General features: G+C 38.4%; 1 protein-coding gene across 1 annotated transcript in view; it reads right to left on the reverse strand.

Annotated features, from left to right (window-relative positions):
- Positions 1-305: 305 nt before the first annotated feature.
- The window catches only part of RNF212 (ring finger protein 212), a 50,561-nt gene continuing 36,723 nt past the window's right edge, over positions 306-14,143 (reverse strand). The window contains exon 10 of the mRNA XM_027836272.1: positions 306-455. Within this exon, the coding sequence (XP_027692073.1) occupies positions 306-455 (150 nt within the window). The remainder of the gene's footprint in view (positions 456-14,143) is intronic.

The following is a 14,143-nucleotide window of genomic DNA, read 5'->3' on the forward strand; positions in this document are numbered from 1 at the left end:
GACTGCCAAAGGGAGCCCAGATACAAAATAAAGTGAAGAAATCTTGCTCTAAAAGACTTTATCTGCTTTATCTTCTGGGTTAAGCCAATAGGCCTAGAGTGTTATCAGAGCCTTCCTCATTCTCCCACCTCAAAAAAAAGAAAAAATCTCCACCTGCAAGACAAAGTGCCTGAATTACCATAAATAAGGGAAAGTCCTCATTCCACAATCTGGGAGGGAAGTTTTAAAATGCAAACACCAGACACAGGTAACACTTCAGTGTGAATGAGCTTCAATATCGGCTGGGGGAAAAAAAAAAAGGTCAATCAGTGGAGGTAAATGGCCAGGGTAGGGGAGGTTGGGAGGGTCAGGGAGCCGAAGGAAAGACTGGGAAGGTGGAAGCTGGGAATGAGAAGCCCCTGCTGGTAGAAGGCAGTACATGCCACTGAAGTCTCCACGATGCCTTCCATGATGGTCTGGAGGTGGTCACAGAGTCTTGGATTTAGAAGGGCCCTCTGAGGCCATCCAGACAAACCCATGACTGAACAAGATTCCTTTACGGTGTCTGCACCAAGTGCTCATCTGAATTGTGCTCAAAGTGAGGAGGGGGAGGCACTCCCGCCTGGGAAAGCCTATTCCACCTTGGGCTGAAGAAATGAGGAAATATATCCTTACCTCAAGCCTCGGCAACCGATCCTTCTTCCACAAGCTAGTTATTTGAAGATAGCTTGGCTCTATCCTTACTAGCTGAGTAACCCTGGGCAAGTCACAACACTTGTCTGATTCTCCATTTCTGAATCTGCAAAATGAGGAAATGTGGTCTTGGGGTCATTGAGTTTTAATCCCAGCTCTGCTGTTTCCTCTCAATGAATCCTAGCACTAAGCGCATAGCAGGCACTTAATACGTGTTTATTGATTGATTAATCTACGTGGTCTTGGATGAGTTAATCCCGTCTCCCAATTCTAGCCTCACTGCACTGTTTCCCTCCTCAAAATGGCAATACTGTGGCTCTGAGAAAACTTGGGTGCTTATTCTGAAAAACTCCCCATCTTTGATCACAGTCACAATAAGCATTTATAAAGCACCTACCATGATGCCAGGCACTGTGCTAAGCACTGGGGATACAAAGAAAGGATGCAGAGGACAATCCCTGCCCTCGAGGAGCTCATGATCTAATGGGGGAGACAGTTAGCAAACAATGATGTTTAGGACTAGGAGAAGGCACCAGAGTTAAGAGGGATTGGGAAAGAATTCTTGCGGGAGCAGAATTTTGATTGGGACTTGAAGGAAGCTGGGAGGCAGAGATGAGAAGGGAGAGCAGTGCAGGCATGGGGGACAGTCAGAGAAAAAGCCAAGAGACGGAACGTCTTATGTGGAACAGCCAGGAGACCAGTATCACTGGATGGAAGACTACATGTCAGGGAGTAAGAAGACTGGAAAGGTAGGAGGGGGCTCGGTTATGATGGGGTTTGAACGCCAAACGGGATTTTATATCTGCTTCTAAAGGTGACCCAACGGGGTTTATAGAGCAGAAGGTCGACGTAGACCTGCATTTCAGGAAAATCACTTTGGCAGCTGAATGGAGGATAGTTTGGGGACACTCGAGGCAGGCAGACCCTCCAGAAGATTACTGCAATAGTCCAGGCATGAGCTGAGGGAATGTGCCAGAGGGGTGGCAGTGTCAGAGGAGAGAAGGGTGCACGGTGAAATTGTCAGGCCTTGGCAACAGATGGGATATGGCGGGGTGAGAGATAGTGAGTGCAGAATGACTCCTAGATTGTGAGCCTGGGGGAATGGGAGATCTGTGTTGCCCTCCACAGTAATAGAGAAGTCTGGAAAGGGGAAAGCTTCAGGAGGAAAGGTTTTGGACACACTGAATTAACATGGCTATTGCACATCTATCTGGAGATGTCTCAAAAGCAGCTGGAAATGTGACACTGGAGGTCAACAGAAAGTCTGGGGCAAGCTAGGTAGGTTTGAGCAACATCAGAATATTCATCACAAAGAATTCTGAGCACATATCATTGAAAAACCAACCCCATCACTAGGGAAGAGTATCAAATACTAAGTAGATATACAACCCTATTGATTATGAATCAGTAAATCCACCTTTGTATATATTTTGTTGTTGGGTGTTTTTTTTAACCTGTACAGTCCCCTACTGGCCTGAATGAATTAATGCACCTTCTCAAACACCTTCCCTACCAAGAACAGAGAGCAACATTCTTTTGTAGGATTAGCACAATGCCTTGAAGACAGTAGGTGCTTAATGAATATTTGCTGAATTTAATTGAAACCATATGGCTTTTTAAAGTTCACAAAGCACTTTTCACACTGTCTCATTCGTGCCTTACAACAGCCCTAGGAAGTAAATGGTTCAAATATTTACTTCATTTTACAGATGAAGAAACGAAGTCTCTGAAAGGCCTTAATCTAGATGCCACCTCCTAGAAGAAGCCTTCCAGACTTCCTGGGTTGCTAACGCTCTCTCTCTCTCCTTAAAATGATTTTGTGCTTACTTACCTCTAATAAAATGAGCTCCTTGAAGGTAGAGACTGTTTTTGTTTTATCTCTGCATCCTCAGCATTTAGCACACAGTGTGGCACAAAGCAGGTTTTTTTTCTTTTTAATGCTTTTACTGTTACAGATTTAGCTGGACCAGGAAGTTGATACTTCACCGCTGGAGAGTTCATAAGAAGAGCAACAATAGCAAGGAAGATACCAATCAGAACATAAACTCATACTTTAGGGTTGGGGCGGGGCAGCTTAATTTAATCCTTTTATTTAACAGAAGACACCGAGGCCCAAAGAAACCAAAGGACTTGGCCAAAGGCATAGAGGTCTTCTGATTCCGAATTTAGGGTCCTTTCCATGATACCAAACTGCTTTCCTTTTTTTTTTTTTTTTTTTTTTTTGTGAGGCAATTGGGGTTAAGTGATTTGCCCAGAGTCACACAGCTAGTGAATGTTATGTGTCTGAGGGCAGATTTGAACTCAGGTCCTCCTGACTCCAAGGCCGGTGCTCTATCCACTGCGCCACCTAGCTGCCCCAAACTTGTTGCCCCAAACTGCTTTCCTAACCATATTTTCACGAGCCAGCACGCTCAGAGGAAGACATGAATGCATGAATGAGAAAACATTTATTGTTTACTATATGCCAAGCACTGTGCTACACACCGTAGATACCAATAGAAAATGAGATAGGCTCTGTTTCCAAGGAGCTCAGATTTCAACTGGAGTCAACACAAATAGAGTTAAGCCTATAGGATGTATAGAAAAGCTTAGTGGTCCTCAGGGAGTAGTGGGACGTCAGATAACATGGGTCTAGATGGGATTTAGAGGACACAGTGGCAGGTCAGAGGATAAGGCCTGGTGGTCTTCTATCTTATTGGAAAGATTAGAGTTGATGACACACTGCTTATCCAAGCTGTGAGCATCCATGTCTGCACCGATCCCACCCCCACAGCCCAAGATCTGAAAGTTGGGAAATGGGGAGGGTGCCTGAGGGTCTGAATAAAGCAGGGGCCTCTAGGTCACCACCTGGTGGGGGACAAAAGGTCACATCAGTCTTCAGAGACAACAACATGCCAACATTAGGGAAACCTAAGGACCCTAAATAAGGCAACCATACCCTTCTTAAGCATCCGGCATCTAAAGCTCTCTCTGTAAACAAATAACAAAATCCACCAAAGGTTCCGTGTTGTGCTCCGTGTAATTGACTATTGGTAACAGGTACCATCTCCTTATATCTCCCAGTTTTACTTACACACACACACACACACACACACACGTCATTAGCAGTCAGCCCAGTGGCGGCTGGCTCTGATGCTTTCCCTAGCCATTATCCCGACCCAAGCTAGCTGTTATCAGCTTCACTATTTTCTCCAGCCATAGTGCCTTCAAGAAGATGGCATTATTGTGCTTTCACTGAATAGCTAATTCTCTCTCTTGCTTATAAATACCCTATATCAGTATCCCAAAGAGATCATAAAAAAGGGAAAAAGATTTACGTGTGCAAAAATAATGCATGTGCTATAAATTTTGTGGTGGCAAAATGTTGGAAATTGAGAGGATGCCCATTGATTGGGGAATGGCTGAACAAGTTGAGGTATATGTGTAGTGGAATACTATCGTACAACAAGAAACGATGAGCAGGCAGATTTCAGAAAACCCTGGAAGGACTTGTATGAACTGATGCAAAGTGAAATGAGCAGAACCAGATTCCCAAAGGGGTCCACGACACATACAAAATTTAAGAATTTCTGGTTTAAAGGAAAGTGAAACCTAAGATGAGTAAAGAGATAGGAAGAAAGATCCCAGAGTATGGAGCTGGAAAGCACTTTGGGGGTTATCTAATCCAATCACTTTACCTATGAAGAAAACAACACTGAAACAAGTTAAGTGATTTGCCTAAGGTCACGTAGCAAATGAGGGGGCCATAATTCAACCAAACTCTCCTAAAATTCAAAATGCAATCAATGTGCTTTCCACTAAACAACATGTCTGACCTCAATGAATGCAAGCCCATTGACTCCACACAAATTACATTCTGGGGTGCTGAACAAATGTCTAGGGATGACTGCTGAATTACTGTCCAAGATCTTTAAGAAACCCTGGGGTGTGAATAAGGAGGTGTCCTAGGACAGAAGACAGGTAAATATCCCGATTTTCAAAAATGGCAAACACTTCAAACCTAAGGCTGGTGGAGTTGACATCCATTTTAAAAGCAACAACAGCAAAAAGCCTAGGCTGGATTATTTAAAAGTTGGTGTCTGAATACCTGAAAAAGCAGTGATCACTTTTGTTGTCATTGAGTCCTCTCAGTCATGTCTTACTATTCATGACCCCATCTGGGGTTTTCTTGGCAGAGATACTGGAGTGGTTTGCCATTTCCTTCTCCAGGTCATTTTACAGATGAGGAAACTGAGGCAAACAGAGTTAAGTGACTTGCCCAGGGTCACACAGCTAGTAATTGGAGCTGGATTTGAACTTAGGAAGATGAGTCTTCCTGACTCCAGGCCTGGCACTCTATCCACTGTGATACTTAGCTGCCCTTTCAGTGATCACTAAAAGCATATAAATTCATTAAGAATATTGCATTTCAATTACTCCAGCAATGTCAATGGTTCTTTCCAGAGCCACAACAAAACATCAAAAGTGAATGTTGGAAAATGACACAAAACAACACCCCCAACCCTATGCCTTTGTAGAAGATACACAAGTGTGGTACATTGTACATAGTTTCTGACTTTTCTAATTCCTTGATCAGTTTTGCTGATTTTTTTTTCTTTAAAAATGTTATTTTTTATATGGGATCAATCTCTGGGAGGGGGGACATTGGGGAAAATTTAGATGAAGTGAAAAACCAAAAGACACTAATAAAATGAATTTTAAAAAATAATGTGCCTTACCAACTTCATTTCCTTTTCTGACAAGGTTAGGAGACTTGCAAATCAGGGGAATATAGAAGCATGGAAAGACATACATGTACTGACGCAGTGTCAAGTAAGCACAGCGAAGAAAACAATATACACAATGATTAAAACAGTATAAACAGAAAGGACATATGACAAGCAAAAGTAAATACAAAATTACAAGGAAAAAAAAGACCAAAAGAAGAAATATAAGAAGACCCCTCCCACTCTGCTCCTTCGGAAAGTCCACTAGCGTAGAACATTGCATATCTTTTCTAAAGTACTGATTAGTTTGGATGATTTCTTTTTCTTTAAAAATATTACTTATTTTTAAATTTAAAGCTCTTAGAACAATGCCTGGCACACAGTAAGTTCTGGGTATTATTATTATTATATGGGATGGCTGTCTGGGAGGGTTGAGGGAAAGGATACTGGGAGAAACTTTGTGACCATAAAAACAAAAATATCAATAAAATTTATTTTAAAAAACCCTTCAAAACAAGACCAAAGGAATGATGTCAGCAGAATGAATATACATAGATTTTATTGAGTCATCTAACAAAATCTCCCATTATATAGACAAAGGAGAGAGATGTGGTATAGATGACAGTATAGTCATGTAGGTTCAGAACTATCTGAACTATCAGACCCAAAGAAGAGTGATTTGTGGATCAATGTCAAGTATAGAAAGGTCTCAAGCAACGTACCACACGATTTGATCCTTTGTCCAATTCTAATCAACATTTTCATCAGTGACTTAGATGAATGCATAAATTCTATGTGTGCTCACCAAATCAGCAGATGACAGGGACTGAAAATAATTAATATGTTGATTGCCACAAGAGAAATCAAAGGGATCCAGAAAGGCTAAAGGAATGGAAGAAGACGTTATGTGGATTAAGATAATATTTAACAGGGAGAAATTTGGTCCAAAAAAATTGTTCAAATGCAAAATGGAGGAAATGTAGTTAGAGAGTTAAGGAGAAGGAAAGATCTGCGGATTTTGATGGACTGCAAATTTAATCCGGGTGTGATACAGTCATCAAAAAGAAGCAAACAAACAAACAAACAAACCCTGATTTGATCTTGACCTGCATTAACAGAAAGTGTGGAGAGGAAGGAAAATTACCATTCCATTAAATATTCTATCCTGAACTGACTCCATGCAAAGTTGTATTCAGTTCTGATCACCGATTTAGAGGAAAGACATTGAGAAGCTGGAAGGCATTCAAAATGATAAGAGGATTTAAATCTTTGTCATGGAAAGGAATTGTGAATATTTAGGCTGGTTAAGAGAAGACATGATAATGCTGTCTCAAAATTAAATGAGCCATGCCATTAGTATCATCTTTAAACACTTGAAAAATTGTCATAGAAGAGGGATTAGATCTGCTTCTTGTGGCCACTGGTGGCAGAATTAGGACCCACAGATCAAAGTTGCAGGGAAACAGATTTTGACCCAATAAACGAAAGGACTTCCTTATCGGTGATGACCCAAAGTGCAAAGGGATGCTTTGGAAGGTATTGAGATCCCTACCACAGAGATCTTCTAGTAGAGACTGAACGATTGCATGTGGGGATGTCCTGTATGGGATTCATGCTTAAGGTACTGGTAGTACTGTACTAGTTAGATCCTTTTCAGGTCTAAGATTCTATAATTGAAAAAAAAATTCCCAAGTTAATAACCACTGACATAAACAAATTTGCACAACAATAAAATAAAAATGCTAAGACATAAAGTCATAAATTCCAAATTATTTGTAATTTACATTTAAACTGTATAACAAAAACATCCAATTTCTTTGGCATCTCCTTCTGGTCTCTCCCTTTTATGCATTTTTAATGATTTTGTTGCTATTAATTTTATGTAGTCATAGTCGATATGTATATAATTGGTCTAATCCTACTTTGTTCATGCAGTAGTACTTCATATGTCTTCCCTTTTTTTGGTACTCATGACACTCTTTATGGGGCAATACTCCATTATGTTAATGTACAACAATTCATTCAAATATTTCTCAATCGCTCTATATATGGGTTGCTTCCAGTGTTTTGCTATTTTGAATAGAGTTGCTATGAATATTTTTGTTAGCGAGGTTTTTTTCCCCTTTTCAATGACCCCTTAGGGCATCATTTTAGTAGTTGTGAACTCCCTCGGTCAAAAGCTATGAAAACGTTTGTTTATTTGTTTGTTTTTTAGCATTTGTATATTGTCCTGATTCTTAGAAGGTTGCCTAGAGACAAGGGAGGTCATTTATTTTGAGATAGGAAAGAATTGTAGAGTGAGGAAGGGGGAACAGGGACAGTGATGAAAAAAAAAAGAGGATCAATGAAACATTTTCAAAATGCACAAAAGAGAATAGAAAGAGGTTTAAAATAGGATATAGACAACCAGGGCAGCTTTATAATTATGGTATTAAATTTAATATACACTTTAAAAAACTTGTTATAGTTTCACATACAATCATCTTTTTTCTGCTCTTATTTGAATATGGATGTTGATATGTGTTAATTAATAGTAAAAAAAAATCTGAAAAAAGATTCATAGCTCTATCAATCCATTCCTCCCTGTCATCTCCAAAGTTGAATGCTATTTTTAATCTTTTGCCAAATTAGTAAGTGGCATTAAGTATCTCACAGTTGTTTTAACATGTATTTATCTGAATAGAGAGTTAAAACTCTTTCCAGGTAGTTATTAATAATCTGTGTTACTCATTTTAAGGACTGCTTATTCATCTTCTTTGACCATTTATCCACTGGAAGATTGGATTTTGCTCTTATAAATATATGTAAATACCTTATAGATTTTAGATACCACATTTGTATCATAAATAAATGTACTTATATGAAAAATGTCATCCAAAATATTTTTCCAATCTGTTTCATTTTTATTCTGGATGCATTTGTTTTCATTATGCAAAAATTCTTATTATGTAATCCAATATATTTTGACTCCAATGTTTTTTCTATTTGTTCAACAGATAAGAATCCCCCCTCCTCAATTACAATAAACCATTCCACTTTCTTCTAATTTTTCAAAATGATTTAAAAATATTTGGATCATTGATCTACATGGAATCGATTATGGACAAATATTAGAATAATCTCATTTTTCATCATAAATTTACTAAAGAATCTCATTTTTTCTCATCACAGATTTCACTAAGATTCTATGATTTATAAGACATATAATTTGGACAAAGCCTAAGTACTCAATGTTACATGAAAAAATAAGTTTATACACAAGCAGCCATTGCTGACCAATGTTTCCTATCTTGAAACCACAGTTTGAGCAAAGCTTCTGACTAACACGGCCTTGAAGTGACAAGTTAGGAACAAATATATTGAAACATTATTGAATCAGATCTAAATACTGAATTAAATATCATTAAATTCAACAAAGAATAGGAGTAAAAGATGACAGAAAGAGAAGATGGGCTAGAAAATGGGTGAGAGAATTAACTACTGGTACCTTCCAAGGCTGGGAGAAAATGAGGAAGACCTCTGACATGTTGAAGGGATCCACCTTAGGCGATGTCACCTACGCTGCCTAGGACAGTTGCTGCAGTTACATAATTTTAGGAAGCAAAACCATATACTGACTTAATTAAATCAAGGGGTATAGCTCTAAAGAGACCAGAGATTATAGAAAACATTGTGGCAGTTAAAAGTTTTGTTGGCCCTGTACTGCAGTGTACTGTAAAGAAATTAGTGAAATATTCTAGAATACTACTATCAGGCTCTCCATAAGAAAGATATGGAGAATTGTACAAGACAGGCAACTCTCTTGGAGAGTCAAAACTCTGGATGGCTTGCAGTATGAATCACTGGAGGCAAATCCTGAATTCATGAGATTACAGATTCCTTTGAGTAAATTATCTGATGGCAATTTATTTAGTAGAATCTTTTGTTATTATAATACTTCACTTAACATTGACAAAATAGTGCTTGTCAAATAATCCCTCACTTTGAAGAAGAGTATGGAGTCTCCAATAAATCCTGGGCCAAGGCAGGACTGATAAGGAGAAATATTTCCCTCCCCTTTGCTGTCCTTGACTGATCTTTCTTTCATCCATGGTGGTTCTAAGACTGAAACCGTATTCTGCCAAATGGCAGGACCTATTGCATCTCACATTGCTTTGAAGTGACAAATGAGGAGCAAGAATGTTGGAACATAGATTGCTGCATTATATCTAAATGCCTTGCTGATGGTATGTGCGATGAGTGTCCTCCATCAGCCTCAGAACCCAAGTGCAGAAATCAACAAGTAGCAATTGGCAGCTTAATTATTTTGAATGCAAAGAATGCTATTTGGCAAGTGATGATTTAAATACTGTAGCTAAGAGACTAAACAAGTTAACAGCTGACTTCTTACATGTACTCTTTCAAATACCATACATGGTCAACGCTTCTTTTAAGAAAAATTAGAGCAAACTTTAAGTGACAACAAAGATCTAGCAAATAAATGAAATCAAAGATGTTTTCATATGTTGTTATATTTTTAAAAAAAATTTACATATTATAATCCAAGTCATATATGTGATGTTATTAAATAAGCAAATCTTTTCCAAAAAGATTTACAAGAAAATGTTATCTGATGTAGAACTAGTATTGTCACTGAAAGTAGAGAGGATAGTACAGTTTCCATAGTAACTGAAACCAACTTGCAGTCACCTTCCAAAAAAAGGTATGATTCAAAAAATACAGAATTTATTTTTGTTGACCCTCTCAGCATTTTAAATGCTTAAATACCAGATCATGGTATATTCTCAATGGATACTCTCCTCCTCTGTATACATTGCAAACCCACCATTCCTTCTCATCCCGAGTAATTCTTGTCTATTTCTTTCTTTCCATAAATTCTCCATAGAGTATCTGCCCATTACAGTGGAGGCTTTTTTTCCTGGTTCTTTTGCTATTTGATGGCTATCAGCAGCCCTCAGAATGTCCATCTGTTCTGGTCACTCTGGCTACATAACCATCCCCTATCCCTTTTCGGTTCTAGATGTCACGAAAAATGTCTTTTCTAACACTTGAAAAGTGTTACAAAGTGTTACAAAGTATCACAAAGAGTGATTATTTGCAATATGCGATTGCCATGAATTTTTCATTGTCTTTTGGGTCCCCCATAATTTTTGTTCTTGTGAGACTGCTGTGATGGATGATTTGCAGTCATATATCACTAAAATAGCAGTGTTAAAAAAGAAAATTTCCCTTCAAATAGGAACATTTAGGCACATTTACATCTAAGTAGTTTCTAGGAACCTTAGTGAATCCCAAATGTTGACTAATTTATGGTGAAAAAAAGTTTTAAAATAACATCTGTTCTAATATATTTTTTGAAATAGAAGCATTTTAACCATGAAAATTAATTTTTATTCTCAGAGGTCTCTGATGTGTAATGGAGCCATTAACTAATGTTTATGAAACTCTCTCCACATGAGCTCAGACAGCTACTTAAGTAAGTTCTTGATATGTCTTCTAAGTACTAATATTTTCAAATATTTAAAAAGAACAAGTCATTGTGGAGGGTTACTTTATGATAAGCAGATATGTCAGAATTTTTATTTACCTCTTATTCTCAGAATTTAGCCCTTCACTCAAGTCATCTTAAATAATTTATCACATGAGAATGTTGTAATTTTATTTTTGGATGAAATGGCAAATAACTTTTTTTAAAGGAATTGCTTGCCATACACCACTGCTTAGGTAATAAGCATATCCCCACATTGTATGTTTCTGACTTATCCAAGGCCAACAAGGGCATTATGGAGGATGTTATCTAAGATGCCATCATGAGGACCCAGTTGGACATTTTATCTATGAAGTTATTGGGAGGAAAGTGGGGATAGCTCAGCTAGTTTTGTGGAGGGGAGGATGAGAGCAAGGAATGAGTAATACAGAATATATGCCAATTTTCTGGCAAGTGCCAGGAGAAGGGCCTTTGATTGCATTTTCAAGTGAGGAATCAAAGGCCTCCTAGAAGAATTTACAGTTTTGTTTTGTTTTGTTTTTCCCTTGGGATTGTACATGTGATAGGTTAACTCAGCTTCAGTAAAGGAGAAGGAACACACTTCCAATACATAAAAGTCCTAACAAGTGAGAAAAGCCCTGGTTATAAATATTTTCATCCATAAATGTGTACATGTATGTATATATTCAATAGCAAGCAATAGTGATTCACTTATATTCTTTAGAGTACAAAAGGATAACAATAGCTAGCATTTTTTATTAATTTATTTTGATTTATCAACAATCACTTCCATAATCTTTTGAGTTTTAAATTTTTCTCCCTCTCCTTCCCCACCTCCCTTCCCAAGACAGCGCACAATCTGATATAGGCTATACATATACATTCTTATTAAACATTTTCACATTAGTCATGTTGCAAGGAAGAATTAGAACCAATAGAAGGAATCATAAGAGGAAACAAAGCAAAACAAGAAAAAAATTAGCAAATAGTATGCTTCAATCTGCATTCAAACTCCCTAGTTCTTTCTTTGGATGTGGATAGCATTTTCCATCATGAGGCCTTTGGAAATGTCTTAGATCCTTGCATTGCTGAGAAGGGCTAAGTTTATCAACGTTAGTCATCGCACAACATGGCTGTTAACTGTGAACAATGTTCTCCTGGTTCTGCTTATTTCACTCAGCATCAGTCCATACAAGTCTTTCCAGGTTTTTCTGAAGTCTGCCTGTTCATCATTTCTTATAGCACAATAGTATTCCATTACATTCATATACCACAGCTTGTTTAGCCACTGCCCACTAGATGGGCATCCCCTCAATTTCCAATTCTTGGCCACCACACAAAGAGCTAAATAGCTAGCATCTATACAGAGCCTACTGGGTGCAGATCCTGTGCCAGGTTCTTTTGCAAATCTCGTTTGATCCTCACAACCCTGAGAGGCAGGTGCTGTTATTATCCCATTTTACAGCTGAGGAAACTGAGGCAGAGGTGACGTGACTTGCCCAAGGCCACAGAGCTATTGTCTGAGGCAGGATTTGAAGTCAGGTCATCTAGACTCCAGACCCAACCCTCTGTCCAAGGCACCACACCTAGCTGCCTCTATGATATACGTATATATGTGCACAGACTGGTTATAGTCTTATTATTGGTCAATTTTTTTGACTCAGAGTTCCCTTCCTCAGTCTCACAGTTGCCCATGATAACAATATTTAATCTTCTTAGTTCTTAATCTGCATTAGTGTTGTCTATTTCCTTTGCAAACTGTGACAAAGGCAACCATGGATAGGTAGCTTTTTATTGTTGTAAAGGGAAATTCTACTTTTACTGCAGGTAGAGTTTATTGGGGGCAGAGCGCCCTCTAGTGTACCAACGATATACTGTAAATTTTCTTTCTGGAAAAGAAACAGGAATGAGCTTGCCTATGAAATAGTTTGTATAACTGGACTTCAGTTTTGCTTTATATGACATAAGTGCTAATAAATTTAAGCTGCACTTAGACTTTCGGGACACCCTGTATTCCAGTACCTGCATTATTATTAATCACTTTTCACAAGATTTGTCTTATAAAGATTTTATCTGGTTTTTAACAGATGAGCAAAATAACATCTGGAGTTTTAAAACCCTCATAGGTGCATTTTAAATACAATTTCACTGTTTCTTAAACAATGGAAACTTTAAAAAGATGGGGGAAACAGTTCAACAAAACCCCTATACCTTCCAAATAGGTGTTTCACACCTATCCTCTGGGACCACTTCTGTAAAGAAGGGAGACATGCATTCTCATTTTTCCTCCAGGCAAAGGAACCTGGCCTATATAAAAAAGCCTGGTCTATATAATTCCTCAACGTTCAGCTTCTGTTTTGTTGCTGTTTGCATTTATGCTGTTGTAGTCCCTGTCTGGGTTTGCCTCAGTTCACATATGTCTTCCTATGCTTCTCTCCATTGATTATTTCTTTTTTTCTTTCTTTCTTTTTTTTTTTTTTTGCTTTTTGGTGAGGCGATTGGGGTTAAGTGACTTGCCCAGGGTCATACAGCTAGTACGTGATAATTGTCTGAGGCTGGATTTGAACTCAGGTCCTCCTGACTTCAAGATCAGAACTCTATTCACTGTGCCACCTAGCTGCCCCTCCATTGATTATTTCTTACTGAGCAGTAGTAATAGTCCATTGTGTTCCAAATCACAACTTGTTTAGCTATTACCTAAACCAGGGCAACTTAAACTTTCTCCACTCATGATCCCTTTTCACCTTTCAGCAGCATTGGTTGGGGTGGCATGACCTGAAGGCATGCGCAGTGCAAAGTGCACATGCTTTGTGTTCAGAACCAAGGCTGCAGATGCAACATGGGAAAAGCTACCAGAAATACCTTGGATTCATTACGTATTTGATTTTGAATTAATTTTCGGTTGTTGTGTGTCCAAAAACCTTTTACTGTTGCCAAATTTTTTGTGACCCCCCCAAGGGGTCGTGACCCACAGTTTAAGAAGTGCTGTGCCTAATCAATGTTGTGCATCAACCTTGTTTCTAGTTCTTTGACCCTACAAAAATTTTGGTGCACATAGAACCTTTCTTTTTATCACTGAAGTCCTTGGGGTATATTCCTAGAAATGAGATCTCTGGGTCAAACAGTATAAGCATTTTAGTCATTTTCTTAGCAAAATTCCAAACTTCATTCCAGAATAGCAGGACCAATTCATGATTCCACATAGGTTCCTTGAGAGCATGGAGTATTTCATTCTTCATACTTCTATCCCCAATGTCTACTACCATAGTGCCTGGTA

The sequence above is a fragment of the Vombatus ursinus genome, unplaced genomic scaffold (genome assembly GCF_900497805.2).
Source record: "Vombatus ursinus unplaced genomic scaffold, bare-nosed wombat genome assembly UNPS02014818.1, whole genome shotgun sequence".
In the NCBI taxonomy this organism is placed as follows: domain Eukaryota; kingdom Metazoa; phylum Chordata; class Mammalia; order Diprotodontia; family Vombatidae; genus Vombatus; species Vombatus ursinus.